The sequence below is a fragment of the Sminthopsis crassicaudata genome, chromosome 3 (assembly GCF_048593235.1).
Source record: "Sminthopsis crassicaudata isolate SCR6 chromosome 3, ASM4859323v1, whole genome shotgun sequence".
Classification (NCBI taxonomy): domain Eukaryota; kingdom Metazoa; phylum Chordata; class Mammalia; order Dasyuromorphia; family Dasyuridae; genus Sminthopsis; species Sminthopsis crassicaudata.
This window is the reverse complement of record NC_133619.1, coordinates 442066252-442079212: the sequence shown is the minus strand read 5'-3', so window position 1 is coordinate 442079212 and position 12961 is coordinate 442066252. Positions and strand designations below refer to the sequence as shown.

Here is a 12961-nt window from a genome sequence, read left to right as displayed (position 1 = left end):
ATTAGTGGTTTATCAATTATTTCTATCAGTTTTTTCTGTACCTGAAGATATAGTTCATCTGAACCATATAACCTGAACTCATTCAATGTCACTAAGTGTTCTATTAATACTTTACATACTTATTTTGGGTATCAATTATTTCTTGGCCATTTTTGTACTGTCCTTTCTGATTCCTTTTTTTAGTTCATAATATACTTCTAATTTTTCAGCCACTGGAATTGATAATAAAAATAGCTAACAGGTAGTTAATATACTACAGAAGTAAAGAGATAATTAAGTGCTTTTTTCTGAAGAAGTAATTGTTTTAAAAAAAAAACTCTCTTGTTCAACTATGTGCCAACAAAATTGATAAATAACATTGATGGAGACTTGTACAAATATAAAATTGTCATTTAAATAGAATAAGAAATAAAGAATTTAAATAACATACATCAAAAAAAGAAATTTAATAAAGCCATAAATGAGCTTTTAAAAAAGAACCTCAGTTAGAAGAAGGCCCAGATGAATTTACAAGTGAAAGAACAATGAACTCATGCTCTACTGTTTGCAAAAATAAAGAAGGCAGCCTACCTAAGTATTCCCCTGTGTTTGACAGATGTGATCCTAATACCCAGGATAAAAGAAAGCTTGGGGAGAAACTCCTTAGCAGAAAACGGGAAAATAAGAATCAGTGACTCTACCTTTTCTTTGGTGTCAGTTATCATATTTCCCCATAGCTTCCTTTGATCCTCCTTTTCCCACCAATTTTGGCTTTTGGCTTTCAAAATGTTTTTTTTTAAAATTTTTCCATAGTTTTCCTCCAGCTGAGGAATTCCTTTCCCTTGCAATCCTGACAAAGACTTAAAGAACCACATCATGTCTTTGTATTTGTTTTGCTAACTGACCCTGCTTCCGTTTTCTATACCTGGCTTTTAAAAAGTTAAGCTGTGTGTGTGTGTGTGTGTGTGTGTGTGTGTGTGTGTGTGTGTGTGTGTGTGTGTGTGTTCCCTGTGAAACCATGTTTGTCTCTTCAGAGAAGCCCTCTTTTTCTTCCTTATTGTAATTGTTTTTCTTTCTTCAGGCTTCACTATTGGGAGATTGCTATTCCACCTAGGTTGACTTCTATAAAAAGTCTTTTCCTCCTCTGATGTCTTTAAAATCTTTTCTTCCAAAAATCTATCCCTAGTAGAAATTTATGTCCACATTTCCTTTTTCATATCACAAACTCAAGAAAAGGAGAATAGTTACTTTATTGTAACCATATTCAACTGCAAACATTTATTAAGCATTTACTATGTGCCAGACATTGCACCTAAGGGCAGGGGATACAAAGAGGCAAAAGCCAAGGTTCATCCCTTTTAGGGAGCTCACATTTCTAAGAAGGGAGAGGGTATGTCAAACAACAAATACATAAAATACATACAATGTAAATGGAAAGTAATCCTTAAGGGAAAGTTCTGGGTGAGTTTAGAGATGAATGAACTAGGCAAAATCTTTTGCAGAGAGTGACATTGGAGGCAACTCAGGAGGGAAAGACAGCATGAAGAAAGGCCCAGGTGGGGAAATAGAGTAGTAGTTGTGGAATAGACAGCACTGCTGGATTGTAAATTGTGTAAAGATCCTGACAAAGAAACTGGAAAGGGGCCAGGTTCCTCTCAAGGTTCCCACTCTTCTCCCTCCAGCAATTGGTTTCTTTGGGTTGATTAGATTCAAATCCAAAATCAAAGTTTCTTTTGTGGGTTCCTTTGCATTTTAGAAGGCTGAAAATTGTCATTAAGGCAAGTCCTAAAATTATTAGCTTCTCTGCTTTTAAGAGAGAGCAAGCTCCAGCAGATGTCTGGATAATTTAAGCCCTCATCATGGTTATATCATTCCTCTTTGCCAGGCTTGTGGTCTGTTTTCCAAGCTCCTCGTTTACTTCCTTTCTCAGTCTAGATTGTCTATCGAATCCCCTTCTTAACAAAATTACTTCTGTGTTGTGCCTTCATCAGTCTTCACCCAAATGTTCTCCACCATGCTTCCCCATTCAGGTTCTTGGATTTCCTTATTTGAGTTTATCTTCTTAAAATACAGTGTTACTTTAATCTTCTTTTACCTGTTCTAATTATATCTTCCCTTTTTAAAATCAGAGGCAGGGGGAATACCATCCCAGTGTTTTAGGGCCTTTCTTTTGATTCTTTAATACTAGAAGACAAAGCTGGCATCAGAAATGTGTTAGATCTTTGCAACAGAGTGTAAAGTTCATAAGAAAAGAGTCTACATTTATTCCAATTATTTTCTTCACAATTCTACATAATTGGAAGTAAATTATGAATTTAAAAATGAAGTGCTAAAACTAAATCAATTTGAGTTTGCTGGAGAATAGTGATGAATTTTTTCCTTAATAGCATCAAAGTTCCTAGCAGTTTGAGTCCTGTTCTTATACCGAAAAACCTATAGCATGTTTTTACCTACTGTAAAGTAAGTACTTTATCCTACTATTTACTCCATGGAATTCCTCCCTCAATGGAGGGAGAGGAGTTGAATTTGACCTGCCCTGAGATTTTGCTTCTTATATCTCATTGCTATATGACTGTGGGCAAGTCATTTTAACTTCTCTTTACCCTCTGTAAGAAAGGAATAATATCTATGATTATTATGAGGAACAAATTGGATAATGCATATAAAATGCTTTTCAGACCTTAAAGTGCTTTCATAAGACAGTTATTATTTTATTTGAAAGAGTTAATCATAATAAGGTATTCAATAAATAGTTCTTTGTTGATTAGGCACACTCCTAAATGATATGTATAAAAATTAATAGCTAAGAGAAGAGGTAATATATCTTACTTATATTTAAACTCTAAAATCTATTAATTTTTCTTTTAGTTTCTAAGAGCAGTAATGAGCCGAAACTATGCTGTGGCAAAAAAATTATGTCAATTGAGTAAGTACAATTTTCTTATGTTTTTCTTTCTTTATTCCCTTCTTTTTTTAATGTATTTTCCCCCTCCTTTGCCTTTTCTTTCCTTCTCTTTTCTCTCCTTGTTACTTTCTCACCTTTTTCTTCTCCCTTTTGGTCTCAACCTTGCCCAGTCTGAAATGTAACAGCTAGCATTCAGCCAATCAGTAGAAAAGCAGGGGGAAAGTAGAGAGGTACCTTGGGTGGGGACATGATGCCAAACTCACGCAAAGTGCAGTCAGGAGGGAAATAAAGACATGGCTGACCTGGGCTCTTTTTTTGAATGGTGGTTCTGGGAAAGAACAACAGATGCTTCCAGTCCCAGAGAGGAAGAAGCCACTGGGGCAAAGGCCTCCATCCTATTGCCAGGAGACATGAAAATTTGCACATATTTCATTTCCAAGTAGAGTTGGTTTACTTCTGTATAGTCCTCCTCACCATATTGAGAATGGACACTATTATGGACACTCAATCACCTTTGCCTCTACTACACTTCAGAACTCTTGAGCTTAAAAGATCAAAATCAGCCTCAGCCTCCTAGTACCAGTAATTATAGTCATACTTAGTTCTCTTTTATATTTCTAAATAAATGTGAGATATAATTTCATAATAACAAATGATTATCCAGATTTCCCATAAATTCATATAAAATAAATGAACATGCACAACAGCTATATAGAAGGTTGTTTTGAGAGAGGGCACCAGCAATTGGGAGGACCAAAAAAGGCTTCATGATATTGCCTGCACAGCATCTTAAAGGGAGGGAGTGGATTCCAGGCATAAATGAATGCAAAGGTATTGGGAAAGGAAATGAAATTTCATGAGAGGAGAATAAAACAAAGTCCACTTTGAACGGATTGCAGAATTCAGGAGAGGGAATAATATTCAAAAAGGAAATATAATTTGGGGCTAGTTTCTGTAAGACTTTAAAAGCTAAACATGCGAGTTTATTTTAGAGACAAAAGGAAGCCACTAGAGTTGATTGATTGGGGAAGTCACATGATCACATCTTCACTTAAGGAATATTAGTTTGGCAGTAGCATATAAGATGAATTGGAAATGGTGAGAAAAGTGAAGATCCTAAAATAAAGTGAAGGCAAAGGGATTAGATGCCCAGGATTGAGTGAAGTAGAAAGTCAGATTTGTCAACTTCATGAATATATGGAATAAAGAACAGTGAAGGATTCAAGGATTATAATGAGATGACAAACTTGAGACACTGAAAGGACAAAGAGAAGTGTGGATGAAGGGTTTAGGGGAAAAGAAACTCGTTTACTTTAATCCTCTTTGAAGTTTCCAATAAGCAATTTATAATCCTGGACAAAATTTAGGGGACATTGGGCAGCAGGATATGTACTTCTAGGAGTACATTAAGAATGTCTGTGGCCCTGTGATTTGCTTAAAATCATAACCAGAATAGTAGAGACATTGATTTCAAACAAGGTTCTCTGAACTCTGAGGCCAGTTCTCTATCCACTATCCCACAATGCCTCTTTTAATAAGAGTCCTGTTAATGTTATCTTCGCAAGATTTCTTACATCCATCTATCCTATCCTGATATGTCCAAGTACAGGTCTTCATCCACCTGTTTATTACAGCAATTTTAAACAGCCTCCATTTAATTTGTTCTGCCAACTGTTCTTCATACTCCTTTCTTCCTTATTCATAAATCTAGTAATACTAGTAATACCTCTGTTCAAGACCTTAATGTTCAGTTCAAACTGACTCCTTTGGCTAACATTTAAGGGCCATGATGATCCTGTGCTGCCCTTTTTTCTATATTTAATGCTCTACATGGGCTTTGCACGCTAGCCAAATTTATTCGTATTAATGTTTTTTATATGGGACTAGCAGTCAAAAGTTTCAGGTACCATTTGCAGCTCTTTTGTTTATTTACTGTAAGACTTTGCACAAATCAGTCTTGCTATTTCTTGCTACCTTCACGTGTAAAACAGAGATTATAGGCTTCAGTTTTGTCAGGGAGAGAGAGGAAGGGGCACAGAGGAAGGATAGATGTAAGGAGAAAGAGAGAGAGAAACAGAGACAGAGACAAACATTGACTGATTTTGACTTATCACAGACAACTAATGTCTCTAAGTGGGAAAATTTGGGCCTTTACTTCATTATTCCTTTGATGGACGCAAGATCTCATTGATACTATCATTCTTCCCTTTCCCAGTGCACATCAAAACGTATCTAGGCCTATCTCATCCTAAGTCCATATCTTTCCATAAAACTTCCTAGAGGATCTGCCTACTACCCTGGAGGTCCTCTTCTAGGTCTTTTTAATACTTCATGTATATAATGCAATATTTGGGATGTCTTCTATATTCCTTTTTCGGTTCAATTAACAAATATTTATTAAATGCTTACTATTTGTAAGAAATTGTGGTAGCCACATACAAATACAGAAAAACAAATTAAACCCTGCCCTCAAAGAGATTATGTTCTACTGGAAATCATCAATATGGATTCATAATAAAAATACATACAAATTAATCTGGGTAAATAAGTCAGGAAATGCCTCATGTGAGGATAGCACTGGAGCTGAGCTTCAAAGGATTGAGGAATTCCAGAAGGCAGAGGTGAAGAGGTAGGTATGTTGTGGGCAAAGGCAATGGAGGAGGGAAATGAAATAGCATTTATGGGCAAAAGTTAGGGGACAGTTAAGTATAGTGGAGGTAAATAATGAAAAAACAAGACTTTTTCTTGACCAAGAAGCTGTGATTCCATTGGCATAAGGAACCTCCTGGCTGATTAAACTCCAATGTGAGGCCATAATGTGAAGAAAACTTGTATTCTTAGGGCTCTAGAGCACTGAGAAATTAAGTGCCTTTCCTAGGATCGCACAGCCAGAATATGTCCAAGGCAGGCCTTGAATCCAATTTACAGTTACCTAGACTGGACCCAGTCCTACTCTAATATTATTCTATAGCTCCCTGTCTCCTGATTCCTTCCCTCCTCTGTTTACCCTTACTTAATTTGACTCCATGAGCTGTTGTCCTCCATCTCTCCCTTCTCTTTTAAGCTCATTGAGAAAACTGACTGCACTAAATATATTGTTGTACTTTTTCTCTTACTTGCTTCTAAATTCTCAGCAAAATCATTTCCGACCTCCTGTCATCTAGTTTATCAGAAACTTGTCTCCAAAAGTCCTCTCTAATGATGTATTTTTTATTTAGCCTCTTATATGTGATGCATATTTGAAATTATGAAATTGCAAAAAATCATGCAGTTGGTATTTATAAAAATAAAGTGAAGGTCTATGTCTCACAAGATTGATGCTAATTTCCTTCCTGTCTCTGTCTGTCCCTTTTGCATCATTAAGATGGATGGAACTTGTTACTCCTCATGATGTAATATTATAAAATTGTGTTCTATTGCCAAAAATAGTTTTGTTTCCAAATTCTGTTAAGTTCCTAATGTGATTTTTTCCAAATATAAAAACTGAAAATAGCCTTTAACAAATATATCCATTTGGTGAGAATTTAATTTATAAATCTTTTTTCAAATGTTTCTTCTCTCAAATTAAAAACAGCCTAATAGTCTATTGAAAGTCTTCAAGTCTTTGGTTTGGTGCATCTATCTGCTCTTGCATGGAGCTTTTGTGCATAGCCCACTGGAGGGCTTTCTACTAGGGAAAAAGGGCAATGAAATAATATTTTATGAGAGTTGAGTCATCCCTCCCACCAACATATGGACCAGGCCCATTTGGAATGCACAACATTTAATGAAAAAATGATTGCATTTTTATATGGGTGCACAACAAAACTTCACCAGCAACAATCATCTGTTATCCCTTGAGGCTGTTCAAGAGGTCCCTCTTAGCAATAGGAGTTAGCTGCTTGGACATTACACTGAAAGAGTCTTTAGAGGATGGACCTGGTACATGAGCTAGGGGCAGTTGATTCTTAAAGGTTTCCTTCTCTTGGACCTACTTTTAGCTTTTTTGATTTATACCACAAAGAGAGCCAGAAACACCTTGGTACCCAGGAAGGCAAATATCAGAATAATCTGTTCTATATTCTGATTATTCCTCGTGGAATGTGTCCAGAATGCTGGACCTTAAGTCAAAAAACTCAATTTTCCTGAGTTGAAATCTAGTCTCAGGCACCTACCAGCTGTGTGATCCTGGGCAAGTCAGTTAACCCTGTTTATATCAGTTTCCTTATCTGTAAAATAAACTGAGAAGAAAATGGACATTCTATTCCTGTACCTTTGCCAAGAAATCCCAAATAGGATTATTGAGAATTGGACATGATTGAACAATAATAAAAAATTTCAATAGTGTCTTCCCTGATTATAATGTAAGCTCCTTGAGAGCAAAGGGCTTTTTTTGTATCCATAGTGTCTAGCACATAGTAAGTACTTAATAAATTTATATTTACTGACTGCTGTCTTTGACAGGCTAGATTGTTGTATGAATAATATACCTTCCCCCAACTTTTGATAGATAAACAGCTTGTCAGACAGGAGAGAAAAGTGATTGTACACTGACCCCAAGCTCCATGCCAAGAGATAACATAATCTCTTTGCCTCTTCTCTGATTAAAATAAGTAGCTTATTTTATGTGGCAGAATTATACCATTGAAAACACCATTTCAAGTCATTTATAAAATATTAAAGGTTATTTTTCTTTGTTTTATGGATTGCCATGGCTAAAGAAATTATCAGCCTTCTGGTGATATGTCTCTCTTGTTAGCCAGATTGGTCCTTGGAAAACAATTTCAATCTGTTTTCAGGTTGACACTCAAAATCTTTCAAATATAGAACCATTGAGAGCTTATTGTATTCTGGAATAACTGTGAGGACTCAGGGTCACCTGCACACCTGAGGCATTAGAATAACATTTTGTGGGGAGTTGTACTCTGCATAAGTGGATAAAATTATCTATTTTAATATTTAAGTAAAGGTTATTAGAAATTTCAAGAGACTTTGAATTGTACTCACTATGTCTCAGATGTGTATTTTTATTATTCTTTTAAAAATCTGTGTAATGGGTTAGTAAATTGATAGTATCTTCTTCTTCAAGGACTTGGAAGGGCTCAAATGGGAATGAGGAGATGGGCTGTGTAAAAATATTTCTGAGCTATATGATGTTAGGAAATCACCTTGCATCCTAATAAAGGGGTTATAGGACCATGTTAAAAGAACTTGAACAGACTTTGGAAAATAGTGGAAGATAGAAGGTCCTGGCATGTTATGGTCCATAGGGTCATGAAGAGTTAAATACAACTAAGCCACAAAAATGGCTTCATTAATAATAGTGATAAAAAGGATCTATGAGAGGAAAATAGTATTGATGGATCCACTAAAAAAGAAATTATAGCACTTCAATTAGGGATCTGTATGAAAATGTATGCTGTCAGGATAGAGATAACAGAATGAATTAATCAAATGTGTAGAAAAGCAGCAATTGGGTATATGAAGTATAGGGTAATGACCAAAGCTGACTTAAGATTTTCTTACTTGAGAGGTGAAAGGAAAAGTTACATGACCTCTATATTGAGAAAGCTACTTTTGACATGACACACCTATAATTTCTGCTGCTAGAGAGACAGAGTGCTGGCAAGACTTCTTGAGCTCAGAAGTTCCAAACTGCAGTATGCTAAAAGTATGGATGGGGTGTACTCCTTGAGTTTGGCATTAATATGGTGAGCATCTAGAAAGGGAGTCAACAGGTTTCAAAGGAGACCTGAAGCATCCCAAATAGGAAATAGATTAATGCTCCATGTCAGTTAAAATGGGACAACGCCTATCAGTAGCCCTTGCCTGTACTCCCAATCTAAGCAAGATTTTTTAAAAGGTATTTTTTTAAAAAACTTTCTTTTTAAACTATATATTTTATGTATTTGTTAAATGTTTCCCAATTATACATAATATTTTAATATTTCCCATTTACATATAAAAACAATTTTTGCCATGTGTTTTAAAATAGATTATAATTTAATTTTGCATATATTATATATACAATATATACATACATATATATATAACCTATTTCTGTCTAATGGCAGCCATCTCTAGGGTGGGGAAGGGAAAAAAAGACATTTACATGATAGCTTTATTATATATGTAAAAGGAATAGTAAGGTGCAGTTTCATGTGCAATCTTTTTTATTATACTAGATTATGGAATTGCTTATTTTATTCCACAAATAAAATTTAAAAATAAAAATTTACCATTTAAAAAAAAATTGAGTTCCAAATTCTTTCCCTCTCTTCCCTCCCCCTGAGATAAGTAATTTTATATAGGTTATCATGTTTAAAAAAGTAAGACAATCATTAAATTAAAAATGTTTTTTCTTCATTGTGTTTAAAGTTAGCAATAATATGCTCAATTTGAGATAAATCAGTGATCAAAAAAAAAGTAAACAAAACTACCTCCCCCAGTCTTGTCTGCTAGCTAGCTTGTTCTGCAGCTGGATTATATCCTGTTTTGGGAAAAGAAAAAGACTGTGTCCAAGAAATGTTTTGGATCCCAAATAATGAATGGAGCCTAACAGATTTTTGTGATTGATCATATTTGTTACCTACTTCACCATAAAAATGTCATGAGAATTAATAAAGTAATAAAAGTAGAGTTATAAAAGTAAGGGGAGTTCTTTGATTTGTTATTTATAGTTGTTATATTACTAATGTAATTGTATGCAGTTTCATATTTATTGATTGACAATTTAACTACATTTTTCTATGGGATGTCTATTTATTAAACACTTTGACCATTAATAATATATATTTTCTTGTCAAATTTCAGTACTAATCTATGAACCAGAAAATCCTGAAGCCAAACAGTTTTCTTCACTGATTGAAGAAAAGTTGCTAATGGGTATTTTCAAAAATTTGAAACTACTTCTTTATTTTATAACTAGTTATAGGGGGAGGAAATGGAGGAGGAAGAGGGAGAGAGGGAGGGTGAAGGGGGGAAGAGAAGGAAGGAAGAATGGAAGGAGGGAGGGAGGGAGAGAGAAGAGAAAAGAGAGAATCTCGTGCTTAGATGGAGATAATCAAGAAAAAAGCAACAACTATCTTGAATTGTCTGAAATCAGAGACATTAATTAGATAAACCTTCAAAGACATGTTTCCTAGTTTTTCATTAACTGCACAATGCAATTTAAAGTAATTCCCAAGATTTCTAGCCCCTAAGCAGAGCTCCCAAAGACATGAGGCTGCTGCTGATCCCTTTCCTATTCCGTAGTACTAAAAGCACAGACTTTCTCATGTCACAGGAAATGCCTAAATTGTCTTCATTTTAACATTTTTTATAAAAATACATTGTTGAGAAGAGCTATGGAAAACCATGTTTACAAATTTCTCTTTAAAAAGATCCATGGTAAATTTAAAGTTCACAATTCAAATAAGAATGTGCTCCTTTATTGAAATATCATATAGTAGGAAAAAGTTTTTGACACTACCCTTGTGTCTTAGAATAATAATTTTATCAAATTATAATAGTATAGCTTCCAAAAGTGGCTTATAGATATTGGGGAAATCTATTCCAAAATTTTCCACTGAATTTATTCAAGGTAAAAACAAAAAATTATATTTGATCCCAAACTAGTTATCTAAAAGTTAATTTATCCTCATAGTCATTAACAATTCTATTTATTTCTGTGTCAGAAAAAGCACATGCTGGGGAAGAAGAAGAAGAGGAAGAAAGTGAAGATAGTAGTGATGATAGTGAAGAAGACAGCAGTGATGATAAGGATCAAAGTGAAGAGAGTTCTGATGAATCTGAAGATATATAAAAAAAAATTCCTATGACTTCGATGGCCTAATGGTTTTCATTCATTTTTAGTAACATTCACATTCTTTTTTATTAGCATTTATTATCAAAAACAGGATGATAAAAATAAAAGTGGTTCTGATGAATCTGAAAAAACATTTTTAAAAAGTATATTACTCTTAGTCTAGTTTTTATTCATATTTAGTAATATTCCCATTTTTTTATTCATTCACAATCAAAACATTTTAATCTTTTTTTTTTGTTTGGAGCATTAGCAGATATGTTCCTGTAACACCTTACTTATTAAGTGACCCAATTACAATTGGAGTGTAGAGTGAAAGGAAGACCTAGATTTAAATACTGCCTCCAACACAATGATGGTTGTATGTCATTAAGCAAATAACTACCTGTCATTGCCTTCATATAACTCTCTTAAGACCATAAGTATATTCCAGAAGAATTGATCTGTATTGGTAGAAGGAATTTTGTTCATAGGGAACTTTCTATGCTGAAGATATCATAGATTCTACCCAAGACTTGTAATACTGGGAATACTAGCACAGGCTTTTAGGAATGGGCTAATAACCATTTTTATTTCTATTAGTGATGATAATCACCAGGTAAGGAATTAATGTAGTGACTACTATCTGATGTGTGTTAAGACAAACCAAAAAAACTTCCAAAACTAAACTTTATACTAATTTCTTTAATGACTAAATATAAAAGTGGGAGGAAAAATAATGCAAGGAACTGAAATTTTTCAAATAGAACACTACATCAGAGAGCAAGAACACCCCCAATAATGAGACTATGAAGTCATAAATCACATCACTTCTCATCTATAAGATATGGGTTATTTTTTGCTTTTCAACTTTATTACAATAATGAGCAGTGATTATTGCCCCTGACCACTCAGCTTATACCTTCTCCTGTCTAGTTATTGAGGGAGAAGGTACCTAGATGAGGGCACGTAAGTGCTATTGAGTAAGAAATACAGCCGGAAGGGCATGAAGCATGGGCCTGCTCCTCAAAATGGAAACACTGGAGAGAACCCACCAATGGAATAAAAAGAGTCAGCATGGTAAAGTGGTGTTCAGGGTTTAAAAAAAAAAAAAGTCTTAGAAATTTCAGGAATTTCCAGAGTAAAAAAATTCTATTCACAATCATATCTCAGAGATATTTCTCTCATAGAATTTCACCACTTCCAAATCTTTAAAAACCATCTCTCCATGATTTTACCTTTCTAATTCCACTCTTTTAACATTCACACTATATACACTCTGCCCTCATCATGACCTCCTGTCTCCTTATCCTTTTTTAATTCTATCTCTACCCTCAGTATTTAACTGAAAATTCAGTCTTTACCTCACCTTTCACTTTAATGATTCTTATTAGCTACCCTAAGATTCCTTGTGTCAGACTTTTCCACTATTTTCAAAACTTTAGGTAACATCTCCAATTCTTTTCAAGATCATAGATATCTATCACTGGACAATGTCATAAAATTAATCTGGTTTGCCTGCTATATGTCTGTAGCACGATTTCAACTGAGCCCCCATTGCTGTTCAAGTCTTTTATTCTTACTGAGTCTTCACTGTAAATGTGGGAAACTTATTTCTTAACACAGGTCCTACTTTATGCCTTGCTCTGGTTTCACACTCAGCTAATGACTTAAACGCCTACTTCACTAAGAAGATTGAAGCTATCTAACTGAAATTCATTTAACTTTAAATCTTTACTCTTTAAGACTCAGCACCATCACTCCCTTTCCTTTCTGTATGAAAAATTTTCCAGCCTTGAAGGTTTGGATTTAGCATGCTTGTGTCCCCAATATTAAATATGTGAATAGTATTAGCCAAATCAGAAAATAGTTTATTTACATTTTAATAACCCACATTCAGAAGTCACTTTACAACATGTGGAAAATATGAGTGTAGCACAATTCTATTTTTTATATTTGGAGAAGGTAAAAAGAACCTGAAAATTTCAACTGTTATGGAATATTATTCTGTAAGAAATGACCAGCAGGATGAATTCAGAGAGGCTTGGAGTAACTTACATGAACTGATGCTGAGTGAAATGAGCAGAACCAGGAGATCATTATACACTTCAACAATGATACTGTATGAGGATGTATTCTGATGGAAATGGATATCTTCGACAAAGAAATGATCTAACTCAGATCCAATTGATCAATACTGGACAAAATCAGCTACACCCAGAGAAGGAACACTGGGAAATGAATGTGGACTACTTGCATTTTTATGTTTCTTCCCAGGTTATTTTTACCTTCTGAATCCAATTTTTCTTGTTCAA

At 34.5% G+C, this 12961-nt stretch overlaps 1 protein-coding gene across 1 annotated transcript in view; it reads left to right on the top strand.

Annotated features, from left to right (window-relative positions):
• Window positions 1-10816, top strand: part of ERICH2 (glutamate rich 2) — an 82527-nt gene extending 71711 nt beyond the window's left edge. The window contains exons 9-11 of the mRNA XM_074303153.1: window positions 2848-2905; window positions 9677-9748; window positions 10540-10816. Of these exons, the coding sequence (XP_074159254.1) occupies window positions 2848-2905; window positions 9677-9748; window positions 10540-10667 (258 nt within the window). The 3' untranslated portion in view covers window positions 10668-10816. The remainder of the gene's footprint in view (window positions 1-2847; window positions 2906-9676; window positions 9749-10539) is intronic.
• Window positions 10817-12961: the final 2145 nt, after the last annotated feature.